The sequence below is a fragment of the Ochotona princeps genome, chromosome 7 (genome assembly GCF_030435755.1).
Source record: "Ochotona princeps isolate mOchPri1 chromosome 7, mOchPri1.hap1, whole genome shotgun sequence".
Taxonomy (NCBI): domain Eukaryota; kingdom Metazoa; phylum Chordata; class Mammalia; order Lagomorpha; family Ochotonidae; genus Ochotona; species Ochotona princeps.
Window position 1 is genome coordinate 77,026,731 of NC_080838.1, and position 18,976 is coordinate 77,045,706.

At 38.1% G+C, this 18,976-nt stretch overlaps 1 protein-coding gene across 4 annotated transcripts in view; it reads right to left on the reverse strand.

Annotated features, from left to right (window-relative positions):
• Positions 1-18,976, reverse strand: part of ADGRL3 (adhesion G protein-coupled receptor L3) — a 780,978-nt gene that overhangs the window by 501,724 nt on the left and 260,278 nt on the right. For all 4 annotated transcript variants that reach the window (XM_058667263.1, XM_058667265.1, XM_058667264.1 and 1 more), the window contains exon 3: positions 6,950-7,173. In XM_058667263.1, the coding sequence (XP_058523246.1) occupies positions 6,950-7,004 (55 nt within the window). In that variant the 5' untranslated portion in view covers positions 7,005-7,173. The remainder of the gene's footprint in view (positions 1-6,949; positions 7,174-18,976) is intronic.

Consider the following 18,976-nt stretch of genomic DNA (forward strand, 5'->3'; position numbering starts at 1 on the left):
TTTGGGGAAAAAAATGGAAGATTCAATATTTGTAATGTAATGTGAGTAAAGATACAAAAAACAAAACAAAACAAAACAAAAAACAGATTTCCAAAATCTAAGAGGAAGTGAATTCAGACTGGACCGAAAGTACAAACTTTTGGCCACTGAGGTTAATGTTTAATATCCTTCATCATTTTCGTTAAGCAGGATTCACTGGAAGCTAATAGTAGAGCCAAATGAATTATCTTGCAGTTATTCTATCAGAACAAATATTTTTGAATTAAATTTCTCAGCATACTTTTAGGACTTAAGTACTTAAATAAGCAGAAAAGTAGAGTGATGGGGATAAACAAATGGCAAACTAAAGCAGATGATATTTAAGTGGGTAAGTCCAGACAATCCTCAAATCTGGGGCCCAGCACAGTGACTCAGTGACTAAATCCTTACCTTGCTAGTGCCAGGATCTGACAAGGGCTCCAGTTCGTGTCCTGGTTGTGCACTTCCTATCCAGCTCTTTGCTCATGGCATGGAAAAGCAGTAGAGCAAGAACCAAAGCCTTGGGACTCAGCACCTGCCTGGCAGACCCAGAAGAAGCTTCTGGTTTGGGATAGGCTCAACTCTAGCCATTGCAGCCATTTGGGGAGTGAATTAGCAAATGGAAAATCTTTCTCTCTGTCTCTCCTTCTCTCTGTAAATCTGTTCTGTTTTTCCAGTAAAAATAAATAAATCTTTTTTAAAAATCTTAAATTTGAATGTTCTCTAACTTTAATGTTTTTCAATCATTCCTAAAAAGTATTCCATAAAAAAATGGTGGAAAGACAAATGACCCAATTAAAAATCAAAAAAGCATAAAGAGTATTTCACCAAGGAAACTTTACAAATGGCCATTGAGGACCTGGAAGCAGCTGCACATCATACATACGAGAGAAAGTCAAAGCCACAACAAGCTATTATATCAGCCACAAGAATGGATGAAACACAAAAGGTGAAATAACAAATGTTGGTGGAGACGTGGAGAAATGAGAGCCCTTATCTTCTCAGAACATAAAATTGGGCTTTATGTGCCTCAAAGTGCTAAGCAGCATGTTTCACAGACTCAACCCAGTTTATCTATCATACATACTGCACAAAACACAGACATGGTAGATTGAAAGAAGTCTGCATCTAGCAGTTTCATAAAAATACAAGCAAAACAATCACACAAATAAAAGTGCTAGAGCTGACTCATTCTTGTCCTAGACATTTGATTTTCTGAGCAGCAAGTTTTCAAATCAAAGCAGTTCAAAGTCTCTCATTTTTATACCTGATCAGTTCACTACTTGGAGATTCTATCTTACTGCTTTTTATACTGTATACTTTATTCCCACTTGAACAACTGATTGTTTTAATGCTGTCCCCTGTTTTCATGCTTTAATAACTTCTCCTTTCTTTAGTTTTCAATATAAATTTTAGAAGATTTTGTCAGGCTCCCATGGAGATTCTGAATGTAATTATATTAAAATCATGAAAACTAACTTAGAAATAAATGATAACTTTGGCATAGTCAAACTCTTCATACAGGAACATGGAACACTGCACATCATCTTCTACAGTTTCAATAAAGCTAAACAGTTTTCATCTCAGAGGTTCTTTATGTTCCTGTTAAGGTATTTCAAAGATTACTCATGCCTTTCTTGGAACTACACTAATGTGTGTATATTCAGAATTCATATGTCTAAGCTCAAAAGAAGATTCTCAGCAATACTGAGAACAATTTTATTTGAAAAAACTTTGAGAGCATAAAGTGTCCAAGATGAAATGTATGGATTTATTTCCAACATTCTAGTTCTTTTCTTTTTAAACCTAAACTCTTGCAGGAACTAGAATAAAATTCTAACCAGCCTTATTGCTGAACCATGGGATCACGAAGCTTCTGCCTTCTAACCTGCATAAGGGGAACTGCTTTGCTGGTGAAATGTAAGACTACATTCTTACATCCCAGGGTATGGAGGCGGCTGGAAGACTCGGTGTGGTGTCTCCCTTTTCCCCCCACCTTCTCCAAGATACAGGAAGGAAAAAAGAGAATGTGGAAATAATGACCTCACCCACTTTCCTCTAGTCCTTGACCCGTCCCACCCTAATAAACTATGTAAAAATCATAAAAATGTTTTAAAAAATTATATCACTACAGATATTATAAATTGCCGAGGCTGACAAATGCTATAAACATTTCAGGAATGATTAATTTCTAAAAAAACAAAGCTAATCAGAGCTTGAAAGCTAATTTGATTATTTTACAATTGATATAGTACATATTCATAGAAATAATTATGTGGTAAAATGTTATATAATGACATGTAATTATGAACTTTTTAATCCTCATAATCTATGGCTGGTTTTAAAAATCTGGATATTATTTTAAGTCACCCACACATTGAAAAGCATTTTACCTACAAAATTAACAGTCAAATGAAAACTTACAGAAAAGCATGTAAGTATCAGGCATATGTCCATTGTTCGTCCCAACTGAGAACTTGATATTAAAAGTATTTCAGGAATCAAACAAAAACCAGAGTTGTGTGTAAAGTCCAGGAATATATAAACACAGATGCAACCTAAGCTATAATAGATTCACAGTAAACGATAAGCAGGTGGTTCTGGAGGAATCTAGAATCCTTGATTTAACCTCTGAGAGTGTTAGAAAAGTATTTTTCTCTGCTACCTATGCTGTCCTCCACTAGGACTGAGTTTTCACACAGCATTTAACCAAGCAGACATCTGGTTAACCCTCTGAGCATCACAGTCTCCTGCACGGCCTGGGCTGCTATCCTGCTGGAACACGTGACCAGCCCAAGCTCTCACATTGCACCTTGAGTTTCCTTTACTGTCCGTCCGGCTGAGGCTCAGGCCATCAGTGGGTGCATATTTTCCAATCCTCTTTCCCTGCTCCATACCCAGCATCAAAATGAGTGAACGCGCACTTTATTGCCATGCTCAGTACCGAGGGCACAGCGCAGAACAGCCTACCATCGCAATCACTTTTCTGTACTTCTGCCAAGTCTCTTTGCATTAGAGATAAAGGTTTATGGCAATACAGGAAGGGAACACAGTCATGGAAAACAGAAAAAGAAAAAACAGCGGTACACAGAGACAAAGAATATGCGTAGATAAACATAGAAGCAGAGACATTTTCCAGTTTTAAAAATGGCATATGTATGCAGTGTTGACATCCTTATAAATGTTGTTTTCCTATATAAAACACTGGCAATGTGGACATTATGCAACTAACATGGAGATGAACAGAAGTAATTCTTTATCTTAGTTCCTTCCTTTATTCATGCGGAAATCATGCAAAAATGTATCACTGACATTTTTATACTTGTACTACCAATTATTGCCTTATGTTGAAAATAATTTTGTTCTACTACTAATACTGGTAAGAAATTTTCTTTGGACACTAGGACTTATCTGTGAGATAAACAGCCTGTGTTCTCTGTATTTATTTAATTTATTTATTTTAATTATGCATTTTCCCTAACCTGTTCTTAGAGGTTTAACTCTTTCAAGTTAAGAAAGAAGTGAAGGGAACAGCGGGAAGCTTCTGAATTCCAAGCACCATGTCAGAAATTACACATCTATGAGTTCATTCATTTAACAAAGTAACCATGCGAAATCCAAATCTTCCTTTCAGATAAAGAAAAATCTACAATTTTTTGTTACTGTGAATTCCCTGAAGGAAGAAATAGTAAACTTTTGTTGAGTACCATATCTTTAGCATCTAGCACAGCTTTCTGACCCATAGTAAGTGATGAATTATATTTGTTACAATTGATGGAGAGTTACAGAGCTAGTAGTAGGCAGCAGAGCTGGAATTTTATCTTAGATGTGATGGACTTTGGAATCCATCCTGTTCCAGAGTTTGGAAGAGGCAGGTACCCAGTGTTTCTGTCTCCCTGTTCCAGAGCTTGTAAGAGGCAGGTACCCAGTGTTTCTGTCTCACTTGGTGCAGTTTTCCAACAGGGTGCAGAGGACAGTGTGGGCAGGGAAGCACGGCCTAGAGCCACCGACAGTGAGAACAAAGCCCCGGGAGCCAAGTCCTGCAGGTCCCGTTCCCGGGTGTGCCACTTACTAGCTCTGTAACCTCGGTCAAGTTACTTCACCCCTGGTGCACCTCAATGCCTCATCCGTGGAAGGATAAATGACAATGATGAACAAGGAGTGTAAACCTAAGAACTCACTATGATCATCAACTGATGCAAACAGAGGTCAAATTTAAGGCTAAAAATCAGTACTCGTTGATATGACTATCTTTGAAGGATGGGGCAGTAACCCAGCGGGTTGCCTAGGAACAGTCATTCACAATGATGCAGAGGGCAAACAATGCTGGGCCCTGCAGCAGAGCGGGCAAGGAGCAAACGGCAGAGGACACAGCAGCGCTCCCGCAGCTGTGTGACATGCATCCCAAGTTTCAGCTACGCCTTTCCTGCTGTATTACAATTACAAAATTCCTGTCCTATCACCATTCAGCAATTGACTGAAGCGGCACTGGTTCAGCCATGAGCAAGCCGGGTTTTGAAGGCTGGTCATAAAGGCCCTCATTCACAAGTTGGATCTGCTACGGCAAACGCTAAGCAGAAAGCCTCCCAGAGAACATCAAGAAAACCAACTTGCATTCCTTCTGCTGTACAACATTAAAATAACATGAACGTTAATCAAGTTTAAAAGTGAAAAGCTCATACGGCATTTACTCTGTAATGAATGATTCAATTACTCTGTAATGATTCAAAAATTAAATAATAGGGCCCAGTATGATAGCGTAGTGGTTAAAGTCCTTGTCTTGCATGTGCCGGGATCCCATATGGGTGCTGAATCTAATCCCAGCGGCCCCACTTCCCACCCAGCTCCCTGTCTGTGGCCTGGGAAAGCAGTCAAGGACAGCCCAAAGCCTTGGGACCCTGCACCCGCGTGGGAGACCCGGAAGAGCTCCTGGCTCCTGGCTTCAGATTGGCTCAGCTCCAGCCGTTTGCGGCCATTGGGGAGTGAACCATCGGACAGAAGATCTTCCTCTCTGTCTCTCCTGCTCTCTGTATATTCACCTTTCCAATAAAAATAAATAAAATCTTAAAAAATTAAATAATATTAAATAGCGTACACAAGAGAGGTGATACTATAGCTTTAGGTGTCGAATATTTTATATGCCGTGGTAATTTGTATTTTTTCTGTCATTATAATGACAGTACTGTGTGTATGCATGAGTGCACATGTATGTGGCAATGAACATATGTGTGTGTTCAACTCAGACTACCAGGCTACCAAACCAGGGCCCGTGACCAATGAGACATTTTTGTGTACCTAACGTAATACACAGTAGTTTTCAGTGTTGGAAGACCAAATATTTCAGCTCTGAATGGAGAGTCTTTTCACAATGTCTATTCCTGCTATTTTTAACCTATCTTCCTCTAACGAGGGTAATTTTAGATAGAGTTTATGAATATGAATAGTGTGTGTGTATTTTTCCTTTGAATTAACATCAAACCAAACAGCCCTCTTGGCTAACTAATTTTTACTTGTTGTCATTTAATGAAGCAAAAATAAACCGGAGAGACAGAAAGTATCATGAAGGAAATTAGCCTGCCTGAGTACTTAATATCTGCTTTGCAGTGTGCTACATTCTTCACATATGCTATTTATTTTATCCCAAAAATAACCTTGTGAAGGAGGTATCTTGTTTTTAAACAAAACCTAATTCAAATCATCTCTAAAGAAACGAATAACTAGAAAAATCTGTGTTTAATGCGATTTGATTCCTTTACTGCACAATACCACAAAATGTTCCGTGCATCCTTGCACAGGAATGTGTACTTGCTGCCTCTGGGCATAAACTCACGAAGTGTTTTGGATATTGCTGAAAAATTTACATTTTTTTAAAGAAGTTGCTTGCAGAAGTGGGATTTTAATTTCAGCTTCAAACATGTGTCTACCTTACAGTTGTGTGCCATGACAAAATATGTTAACTCAGACGAACTTTAGGGATAGAAGCTACCATACCCAGCTTCCACCCAGGCAGCAGAATTCATTTGTGCCTTAGAGTAGAGGCCAAAGTCAGATCAACATCACGGGTGGGCTACAATAGGCTTCTGTAGCCAATTAGAAGCCAAGACTGAGCCGAAGGGGCTAACGGCCCATTCCAACTGCTGCTACACTTTAACATTCTGGGAGCCGCTAAGCAGCAGCAAGCAGGTGCAGCCTCTTTGTTTTTGTTATAACTAGGCACGCAGGGGGCAGTGACTAGATGCAACATTTAGCCCTGTATAAAGCTAGCAACAATTAGTAGGAAACTTGACACTGCAACACAGGTACACACACTCAGGTTCAAGAGCTTTTAGAGGGACTTAGTGAGATATAACTAAGTTTTGCTCATGTGTTGACTGCATATTTTATACATTTGACAATGGTCTGTCACTTCTAAACTCGAATATTCATACTGTAAACACCAATGTTTAAATAAACAAAGTGACTGTATATGTCCGTTATGAATGTTTTCTGTGTATTAAAGACTGTATACAGCAGTAAACACTCAGAAAAAATGATTACTTGGCCTGGGCAAGATGTTCTTCCTCACATAAAAATGGCTTTTATACACAAAAATACTCAGGCAAAAAAATTCACAATGCATGCTCTACATAATAGTAAGATATGAAAATTGTTTGAAAACCTCTCACCGGCTCTTCAAGTGCATTTCCCAGGAATTCTTTGAGATCATCTCATGAATTTCAACAAGCACTTTAAGAAATTCAGCTCAGAAGTTGCAATCATTGCTGCTTAAAGCACATATTGTAGTCTCTTATTTTTACTTTTTTTTTTACTGACCCATATTAACATATGGTAAAGAAGATTTAGAAAATTTAAAAGATTTCAAAGAAAAGGTGCCCGGTGGCTAAGGCCGGCAACATAAAGCATCGTATAAAAACCTCATTAAAGGTCTTACCATGAGCTACTGGTGCTAAGAGCATCATGAAGATTAGCAGCTGGGATGACCTCATGGCGGTGGAGTCAGGCTTGAGAGTTCCTGAAGAATCAGTATTTCCCAGGTGGACTCAAATTAAGTACTGCTGGTCCGCTTCTGCACTCCAACGATTGTTTTTAAAAAGACTCAAAATAGAAAACAACGAATTCCTCAAAACTGAAACACCGAAATTCCAAATCTGAAACCTGCAAAAAAAAGGGGGGTGGGGGAGGAAAAAAGGTTGGTCATCAAGGCAGTATTCTTAATTCCTGGAAAGCTGGAGAGGTAAAATACAGACAAGATCAGCTGCATTCCTCCTAGTGCCTTCATTTCAAAGCACACAAGCTCCACCCATGAAACAAGTAACTTCTCCACAAGGCATAATTTATGCCTCTACAAACACAGTGTTTATGTTCCAGCCTCACACCTGAATAAAGCAAGCAAGTGTGTTTCCGCTAGTCCAAATAATTTAAGCATACTGACTTTAATACATAACAGAGATTTGGAGTTTACTATATATAAGCATTTTCACAAATGCAATTTTATTAAGATTGGGATAGTAAAATTGTATCACTCTTCAATATTATCATAAGTTCAAATAAAAACGTATGAGCCTTACTTTCATTTTAGGCACTAATCTTCATTCAGATTTTACCCCGAATACTAACTTCTTTACTTCTCCAAACTTCCCTGTAAGATCTGAGATTGCAGTGCTAAGTTTACCAGAGAGTTACCGTTTCCACTACATTCTCCAAAAATCTCAATGCTGAAACGCCAGGCAAGCGTCCCTGAATCATAATTCAGGCTAGCATACATAACTAGCATCACATTTTTTTTTCCTGAACAGCTTCTCTTTAACACTCAGAATATCAATACAAACAAAAGTGGGAGTGCAAATATAATTAATTCACTCAACAGAGATTTCTTCAGGATACACGACATACAAAGCATTAGCTCAGGAACGTGATAAAATACTGAGTAACACAAGCAACCTATGTTTCAGGCTCTTACAATTTAGAGTGGGGAATCCGGGTTCGAGGTGTTAAGGGTCTGTGTGGACATCTACAGTCTGAAGCACTGAAGATGTCCCTTTTCTGACACACACTGATAAGGCTGTCCCCACTTAAAATCTACACAGATTTACACACGCAGAAGCCATACGACGCAAAGACTGTGGCTCAAAATATAGAGGGGATACGTTTCTCAATCACTAAGCTTCAAACTCATCAATCTGAAAGCATCAGGTTAAGCTGCCACTTAGGAGAACGGGGCTCATGTCCTGGTTACTCTGCTTCCCCACCCACAGCTTCCTGCTCATGTGTCCCTGTGGACACCAGGTAGTGGTGTGTTTGGAGCCTGCTCTTCACTTTGGGAGAATCAGATGGAGTTCAAGGCTCTTGACTGGCACAGGCTGTTAGGCACTGGGAGTGAAACCAATGGTTCAAAGATGTTTATCACATCCAGAGATCATCCCACAGCTTGCAATCAGAAGGTAGAGCATAGGCATCATGTTCTGAGAAAACAGAAGATTATAGAGTAGTAATTGTATGAGGATTTGAACAATGTACAAGACTTCCCCCTGTAGAGTGATGGCAGGAAGGACAGTCTGATTTCAAGGTCATTATGGTGAAGGGCAGTCGTGGTTGAAAGAGAGCATGTTGGACATGCTGGGAGCCAGCGAACAGCAGAACATTATCGAGCATCTACTGGAGCTGTGGAGGCCACACAAAGGAGTAAAAACTCAATTTAAATGGCTTCAAACCACGCATTTTGTAACATTTGAAGACATGAAATGTATCTTATTTAAAAATCTCCAAATATAATTAAAAAATAATGAGAGCAAATATTCACAATGAACATATGCCAAACTTTAGAATCTTGCTTTTTGCACCTAAATGGCTCAAGCATTTTATGCTGAATTTAGTGTATACAAATTGATTTGAAAAAAGGAGCTTGACATATTAAAGGCTTTAAGTTGTCTACAGATATTAACCAAATCACTGAATTATTAAGCCAACTAGTTTTTAGATAGTGCCTAAAATACACCACACAAACATAATGCATCCTCTGTAGTTCCACAATGTATTTTTCCCCAGAGTTCCAATCTTGCATTAGCCCATTTAGCAGCCATTAGGTTATTTGAGATCAAATATTGATTCCAGAGAAACACCATACTTTTGGATAAAATGATATTGTTATGCATTTGGCAGCGACTGCTTATCTGGATAGATGTATCTTTTATTGCATTCAAGTCAAATTCAACTTGGACAAAATTTAATCCATAGTAAGTACGTATTTGCTTTGACCTAGAAGTGAATGTAATAGTCACAATTTCTAAAAGTTGTTTATCTGTGCATAGATGAAAAAAGTCTAAGCTGCTGTCACCTACTAAGAAACATCAGTAAATTCAGGGTCATGTAAAGAGCATAAGAGCTTAAAACAATGAGACAGGCCAACTCTAAGTCTTCTGTCTCTTGGCTGTGTCTAGATGACTACTTTCAGAGCACATTTCTTTATACCCCAATGTTCGCATCTCAGTCTATACTTGATTTTATCCCAAGCCCATGGAATGAGGTTCACATCTCAATCAAACACATATTTTATCCCATGGATGAAGGCTTAGACAAAGACAATACAGACAAAACACCTATAAAGACTCGTGCTAAGTACAGCCAACAAATGAATCTTTAAAATTCTTTAGTTTTATTTAAATATTGGACTTATATTAAAAATCAGGGTTATCTCAGTGGTAAATGAGACTTTAGTTGGTGCTAAGTGGTAAAGAAAAACATCTGATAGCAGTCAAATGTGCATGGTTGCATGAAAAGGAGGATAGAATCAGTCAGGACACTGTAAGCACCATGCTTTCAGAAGATCAAACGGACCCTGGTACACAGGAGAAAATGGACATGAAACATCAGTAACCCTTACTAGAACTGGTGCAGTGGGAGTTGACAATGATCTACAGGTCCAGGACTAGGGTTAAAACAGAGGATCTAAATAAAGTCAAAAGAACAAGCTTTCGTCTTTTAGAAAGTCATTGTTACATGTTTCGTCAGCGTGGAAGAAAAAAAATAAGTGAAAAGAGAAATCAGAAGGAAAAAGCCTAGGGTGGGAATATGGAATAAAAAGTAAAATCATATCGCTTTTACTTGCGTGAGATCACCATAATAAAACTATATTTACAATTAATTTTAAGATTACATAAAACATATCACAAGCGTTGAAAATATACCACAAGCAATGAAACACTAAAACCCTATATATGTGATCAATCATTAAGAAATCATCTGTTTTCTGCTGTGTAAGTAATATACACATATCCTCACAATCAATTTTATTATAAAGAACTATAAAATGATGCTAAGTCAGAAAACAATAATAAAGCAATGTAATACATGTAAGAAAATTTTCTGCAATTTAAGTCCCACCAACTAGTTTTTCAGACAATGTTATAAGCTAAGAAAAAAATGTACCAAGGTTTATGCTCAAATTTGGATTGAATGAATGTTGTTATTATTGGCTTTGGGGCAGCACAGCTTTTACCAATGAAATAGAATGTCATTTTATCAAGCATCATTTTACAGTGGCATGTCCTTGAGTCAACTTCTTTCCTGAGACCCTGCAACATATCTGATTGCAATTTATTTCCAATAGCATATTTGACACCATGGATACACTCAATTGAAAATCAAAACAATGAGGTTTATAATTATATTAATGTAAATAGTGTTGAAACAGTTGCTTGAAAGCCAGTTAAAACTAACAAAGGAATTCCATGATCTTTTACTATTTACACCTTGTAAAATGTGGCTGTTTGCCATTTAAAACCAAAAATACTGGGCCAGCATCAAGGTACAGCAAGTTAACTCACAGCCTATAGCACAAAAACTCCCTAAGAGTGTGGGCTCATGTCCTGGTTTCTCCACTTCTGAATCAGCTCCCTCTAATACACTTGAGAAAGCAGTGGAAGATGTGATAAGAGGTCCTGCCACCTGCACAACAGACATGGACGAAGCTCCTCACAACTATACAACCAGCAGGTGGAAGGTTCCCTCCAAAAACCTCCCCATCACTCTCTGTAGTTCTTTCAAATTTTCAATGAACAAGTGCATTAAAGAATAAAAAATTAAAATACTCAAAAATTTCAAATATCCAACAAAACTGTGGAAAATACACTAACTTACAAGTGTTTAATTCAAAATTACAACAGCACATGATCAGTATTTTTCTTTCTAAGTTAAACAGAAAGGAGTCAAGAACATTCTATTTTAAATACTCAGAGTACTGTACAATCTCAAAGGAACTAAACGCATTTGAAATAGAAACACGTGAATCTATCCCCAAAGCAATAGCAAGTCAAGGAAAATAACAGACTATAACAGCTAACGCGTAGTGAGCTCTTTCTGCATCACACACGGCTCTTAAATATTCCTATGCACTATTTTCAGAAATTCTAACCATTACTGTTACCCTCGGCAACACTTCATACGGAAGAGGTTATTTCATTTATAATGATCAAGGCAGGCAACCAAGAAGAGGACAGGACAAAATATTTTAACTTCTCACAGCTAAAAATAATGCAGCCCAAATGTGTTCCTACAGAGTGTAGACCTGCAGTGTCCTTCAGTCATGATATGTCACTGCTTCCCCTGACTTCTGTTGAGTACTGATGCAGTAGCACCCTTATATAAAAGTTGGAGCTTGCAGGTAGGCACAAGTGAGTCCTAGTACAAGGATCCACTATAACCTCTGGAAAATCCCTACTTGGCATCATGGCTATCTTTAGTATCTCTGAACAAACACAAATGTCTACGTTATTCCTGACAGTGTTGGGTGAATAAGGGGCAAGTCACTGAGTGATGACTACTCTTAGAAGAATGACCCACAAGTACAGATGCTGCTAATTCATAGGAGCAAAGCAAGTGTTTCTTCAGGAACAGAAAAAATGGCAATCAGCAAAAGCTCCCAAAAAATATTTTGAAAATATTTCAAAATATTCCATATAATTTCCATCAGCATGGAGCCAGATTATTTTGAACGCTACCAAGAATAAGTAAATACACCTGCAAAACAGAACTGTGTAGGACTTTCTGATTTTAACTTCATGATACAGATTGGTAAATGGTAGGTCAAGTTAATTTCAAACATTTCTAACATCAATTGATCTTTTACTATTCATAGGGCTTTTATCATTAGAAAAGTGCTCCCTTACGTTAAATTTTACATTTTGCAATTTTATCACTGAAATCTCCTGGGTAGTGTGTGACTGACAACTGTGGCATTAGACTGCCACAATGTGTATTATAATTGAAATTCCAGGGTATGATTTACAACGAACATAATCTATATTTTCTCCTGTGGAAGTCTAAATAATATCATTATCCATGCAACTACAGTTGAGATCAGCAAAAAAGATATTTCTATAGCTGGGATCAACAATCTTTAAATGTCACATTAGATAATAAGCATTCTAATATGCTACAGTATGAATTTGGACACTAAACAAGGAAACAACATCTCATTGCTTAACACTTTGTTCTTTCAAATAATGACAGTTTCTAAGTAACTGACTTAAAAAAAGAGCCTAAAATAGAGAAGCTACAAATATCAATGTCATCAAGCCAATCATATATACAAACTCATAACAAATAAGCCACTGTGTGTGAAGACTTCCAAAGGAAAGATGAATGCAGGGTGACACAGGTCACCATGAAGTAAGCAATGCATCACAGTTTCATTGTGATTTAGTTACCATGATTGGTTCATCCCACACATCTTTTCATACAACCTGAATATGCACTCTTGATATGAATGTTCTTTTAAAAACTGAAGACCTTATTTCATAGATAGCTATTTAAAAAAATTACTGACTTTAGGGACAAGCATTGTGGCATAAATATTAAGCCATGGCTTGGGGCTAGAAGATTTTGCGCTGGAACTGTCAGGTTGGAGTCCCACTACTACACTTCTGGTCAAGCTTCCTCCTATGCATCTACAAAAACAGCAGGCAATGGTCCACATCCTTGGATTATTGCCACTCATGTGGAGATCCAATGAAAAGCCTGGGTTCTGAGCATCAGCTTGGCACCATCTTGCTTGCTGCAGGCTTTTCGGAAGTGAGTCAATAGATAGGAGACTTCTTCTCTATCACTTGGTCTTTCAAATCAGTCATTAAATATTTAAAAGACAATGAAATAGATCACTCCAAAATTGGTAAAAATTTAAAAATATACAGTAGACAAAGCAAAGATAGTTCCTTTAGAATCACCATACATAAGGAAAGTATGTACATTTATATTATATACTGTTTTTGTTTAGGGATTATGAAAGAAAAGTGCTGACTTTTGAATTTTAAAAGCATTAAAACATGACTTTCTTATATTTCATTTCTTGAACTCTATCAGTAGCAACCAGCTAGGAGAGAATGCACCTGTTTTGAAATTATCTCATCTCAGTAGGGCGCACCTGGATAGATCTCAAATTAAGCAGGATCCTTAATGGCCCATTACAGAATATCAGCGCCTAAAACACCCTGAGGAATCAGGACTCCCACTGGCCAGGGAGTGCTTCTAAGCCTGGGGCATATGATGCAATATTTCACTATCACTTTTGCTTGACTGGGAGCTCATTTAAATATATACAGGTGGTTTTAAAATTAGTAAAGTTTATCAAGACATAGTCTTAAAATGTGAGTGCAGGAACATATTTTTATAGTAACGGCTTATGAGTCACCATTTACAAGGAGTTATCAAACCATGAAATGGGTCATTCCATGAAAGGAAACGTTTTAAGATGGTGGTTGGAAGTCCAAAATTTACTCTTCGTGGGATGTAAATTTTGAAAGTCACGTTAACTTTGAAAATTTTGAAATATTTTACACAATTATTGAGTTAATAATTTATAAGAAAATATAACCACAGATACATAACTTGGAAGTAAGCATTCTAGGATACACAAATAGGCAATGTATATGATTAACACTGCTACCTTGAGGTTGGATTACTATTTATAGTCTGTGTCTCACCTCCTATGGTGCAGTGGTCTTTTGCTGTCTGCTTGCTGAATTCCTTTTTAGTGAAAGATTAGACCTGTGCTTATTTCACACAGTAAACTGAAAGTATGCCATCACAAAAATCAAAATATAAAGAAAGAAGAAAGAAAGAAGTGAGAACATGAAGTATCATTAGACGCCTACAACTGCATATGTGAAATACATTAAACCTGCTGCTTTTAATACAGGTAATTTAAAAATTAAAATAAATCTATTTTGCATGGATTAATAGGTGCTAACACACTTGCAGCATACTCCATGAATTATTTCATTTCACTTTAATTATAATGATAATGAATGCCAGATTTGGCATTTTAAAAATCTCAATACCATTCAGGGTTGCAATATGTAGACAAAATTAAAACTAGTGGGAATAAAGAGAAAACACAGCAAAGCCATTGTCTGGTCCATGGATCATGCTTTGCTCGGTTCCTTGGGTGCAAAACAGGCGACAGCATTAGAGAAGTTATAAATCCAAACTGTCCTTGGGTAATGCGGCAAAGATTGTTAAGAAAAACAATTCAACCGACAAACAAAATGAAGGGAAATTTCTAAGCAGTACTACCAGAGTGAACAGGAATCGTTGGATTTCATTGTCTAATGTATTCACACACAATTAGGCAGATGTACTCTGAGCAGGAACCTAATCACTAATGTTCCACTAAGATATACACAATGAAATAGTTTATGAGAGACTTCTTTATTTGAATGGGCTTCAAACGTTTCACTGGAAAATATAAGTAACAGATAAGCTTATTTCAGTGTAAAAATAAATTCTATGCACATAGTTTCAAAATATGTACTTCGGTAAACTTGTTGAGGATTATATATGCATATGCATGGATTGGAAAAAATTTAAAACATCATAAATTATTCTGTTAATCCCATTATTAAAGAACCTTAACAAGTACTCTAAGTTATTATACATTAGTTTTTTTTTTTTTTAAGATTTATTATTATTGGAAAGCCGGATATACAGAGAGGAGGAGAGACAGAGAGGAAGATCTTCCATCCGATGTTTTACTCCCCAAGTGAGTTGCAACGGGCCGGTGCTGCGCCGATCTGAAGCTGGGAACCTGGAAACTCTTCCGGGTCTCCCACGTGGTGCAGGGTCCCAAAGTTTTGGGCCGTCCTCGACTGCTTTCCCAGGCCACAAGCAGGGAGCTAGATGGGAAATGGAGCTGCCAGGATTAGAACCGGCGCCCACATGGGATCCTGGGGCGTTCAAGGCGAGGACTTTTAGCCGTTAGGCCATGCCGCCGGGCCCTACATTAGTTGATTCATTTGCATAGATCCAATATTTCATATGGATGCATGTATTATTATATGATACACAGGACAACTTATTTATTTATATATTTATCAAATAATATTACAATGCAACATTTGAGTTTTCTTTAACAATCTAGTACAGTAAGCAAATATACACAAATTTAGAATTCAATATTGCCATTATTGAACTGCTATGGGTATATAGAGTTTGATACATATTTCTATTATGGTTTATTTAAATGACAGGTACTTATTTAAAAACTGAACTGGATGACTCCTAAAGATGTCTACAAACAATAGTATAAGTATCACGATATGCAGAGATAATTATATCAACCATGACAGTTTTAACTTAGGCAACAGGTAAAATGGAAAAGAAATTTGGTAAATGAGAAAAATAGTAATTGAAAACCAAGAGGCTCATTAAGCAATAGGAGGGTATACGAAGTGCTAAACACAGGTGGACACTCATACCTTACCAAGAGATCTCTGCAGTGCATATGTGGGTACCTATGTCAATCAACACATTCAACTTACGGAAATTTCAATAATTTCATGTCACTGATTTGAGATGGATGGTATACTATAAATTGACCGGTCTTATATCGAGCTAGGTTACAAGATAAACCATAGCATGAGAATTAATTTAGGCCAAATAGAAATCTATTTTAAGCATATTTTAATATACAACTGGCCGAGCGCAACGGCTCAATTGGCTAGTCCTGCTCTTGTAAGCACAGAGATCCCACGTGGGTGCTGGTTCCCATCCCGGCTGCTCCACTTCCCATCCAGCTCCCTGCCTGTGGCCTGGGAAAGGGCAGAGGATGGCCCAAAACCTTGGGATCACGTACCCGCGTGGGAGACCTGGAGGAAGTTCCTGGCTCCTGGCTTCGGATTGGCTTAGTTCTGGCTATTGGGGCCAATTGGAGAATGAACTAGTAGATGGAATATCTTTCTGTCCCTCCTTCTCTGTGTAAATATGCCTTTCCAATAAAGATAAATATATCTTGTAAAAAATGTTAATTGAAGTACAAGAAGAGCTTAAATCTTAGCATAAAGGTGGATCTCTAACATTATAAACAAAGACCATTTCACAGCTTACAAATCTGTAAAAATCACTTCTCACAATATTTTATTTTTTGATAATGAAGACCAGTTTAATTAAGCCAAAATAAGCTGATCACTCATGAACATGTTAGGTTACAACAATTTTCTTCCCTAAGCAGGACATTTCATTGCTCCCTGGTTTAAAACATCTGTGAGCTATACAGTTTAAAAAAATACACTGTTATTTCAGTAAATAAATCAAGTCTTTGTTCATTCTTTTCTTGGCAGTGTGTTGATTCACAAGGACAATTTCAAATCACCTGCCTCCCAAAGAGACCCAAATTGCAAATTGTTCAGAAAGATATATGGTGTCATTGTTTAACAATTGGCTCCAACCAGAAATAAAATAAAGGGAGCCCAGACCCACGGTAACGGAAAACTCATCCACAACAACCAAGTTGGCACATTCTAACTTCGGCATATTCTTACTATTTATTTCACAGTGAAGGCATAAAAAGTGCCAAAGTAGAGCATTTTTACTGTGGAAATTCTTAATGGATCTTTAAACAGCTTTTTAATTTTATACTTACATTTGTCTAATTTGGTGGGAGTTAATTTTTAAAATTTACAATGATTAGAAACCGTTTCTTCTGGAGCTTTAAAATCAAGTCACTTACGCTTCCGGTTTTGCTTTCCGAGCAGCTCTGAGGTGGCTGGAGCAGACAGTGTGGAAAGCAAACCAAAGATCGCTTTTCAGTTGCAGATGCTGGCTTACTTTCCAGTGATTCTTTTTCTTAATACTGCATTTTATACAACGATTCAAAACAATCACATTTACAAACAGAACATATTCTGCTTTGAATGAAGTTTTATCACAATGATTTTTTTTTAAAATGTTATATACACAGCATGACAGTGCCCAATCAAAAGTTAGACACTTCGTATTCCTAAAACTAATCACATAAAGGGGAAAGGATCACTTCTTGCTCTGAAAAGCAAGATTATGGAAACTAAATAAAACAGTGGCCTTATGAAACGAACGCCGTGTTTGTGCCGTTACTGAAAAGATACATTGCAATATATGGGTTTTTGGGGTTTTTTTTTTTTAAAGATTTATTTTATTTTTATTACAAAGTCAGATACACTGAGAGGAGGAGAGATAGAGAGGAAGTGGAGCTGCTGGGATTAGAACCAGCGGCCATATGGGATCAAGGCAAGGACCTTAGCCACTAGGCCACGCTGCCAAGCCCAATATATGGTTTTAAAATAAAATACAAAGATGTTTATTTTGAACTTCCACATGTTCTTGACAAGCACATTAATATGTAAAATTTCAATCTCTCCTAAATATAAAAGTCTTCATGGATTCATTTTGTTACTCATTGTTCATGATCTTTTTTTTTTAAGATCTATTTATTTTTTTTTTTTAAAGATTTATTATTATTGGAAAGCCGGATATACACAGAGGAGGAGAGACAGAGAGGAAGATCTTCCATCCGATGATTCACTCCCCAAGTGAACTGCAACGGGCCGGTGCACGCAGATCCGATGCCGGGAACCAGGAACCTCTTCCTGGTCTCCCACACGGGTGCTGGGTCCCAAAGCTTCGGGCTGTCCTCTCCTGCTTTCCCAGGCCACAAGCAGGGAGCTGGATGGGAAGTGGAGCTGCCAGGATTAGAACCGGCGCCCATATGGGATCCCGGGGCGTGTTAGGCGAGGACCTTAGCTTCTAGGCCACACCACCGGGCCCCAAGATCTATTTATTTTTATTGGAGCAGCAGATTTATAGAGAGAAGAAACAGAAAGACCCCCATCCACTTGTTCACTGCCTGAATGGCAACAACAGCTGGAGCTGAGCTGATCCAAAGCCAGGAGCCAGCAACCTTATCTGGATCTCCCACATGGCTGTAGCCTCCCAAGGTTTCTGTTCTTCTTCAGCTGCCCTCCCAAGCCACAAGAGAGCTGGATCAGAAGTGGGGCAGCCAGAAAATGACATGGCACTCATATGGGATGCTGACACTTGCAGGCAGAGGATTAACCTGTTGAGTCACAGCACCAGCCTCTGATAATGATCTAAAAACATATGTAGCTATCTAGTTTGTGGGGGGCACAGCATCAGACAATGGGACACACTGCAAGGGAAGAGGGGGAGAGAAAGAAGGAGACAGAGAGAGAAAGAGGGAGAAAAAGAAGGGGGAGGGTGGAAGGGGGAGAGAGAGTAAAAAGAGAGAGAGAGAGAGAGAGAAACTGACTTCCATCCACTGGTTCACATTGCACATGTCCTCAACAGTCAGGGCTGAGTCAGGCCAAGTCAAGAGACAAAAGTCTCATCCCAGTCTTGCGGTATGGGTGACACAGTCCCAAGCAAAAAGCCAGCACCCACTACTTTCCAAATGTATTAGCAGCAATGCCTGATGGGAACTGGAACAGCATGAACTCTCACAGAGGACACTGGTGTGGCAGGTAGAGCCTTCTCAACTGTGCCACAATGCCATCCCCAGCTTTTCATCATGTGTTGAGTGTTTTGTTAGTTCAATAAAACTATCACAGTTTCCCACGTGTAAAGTGTAAAATGAGTAGATGGGTCTCGTGGCGTTGGTGATTTTCGCATTCACCTTCCTGCATTTGCCTCATTT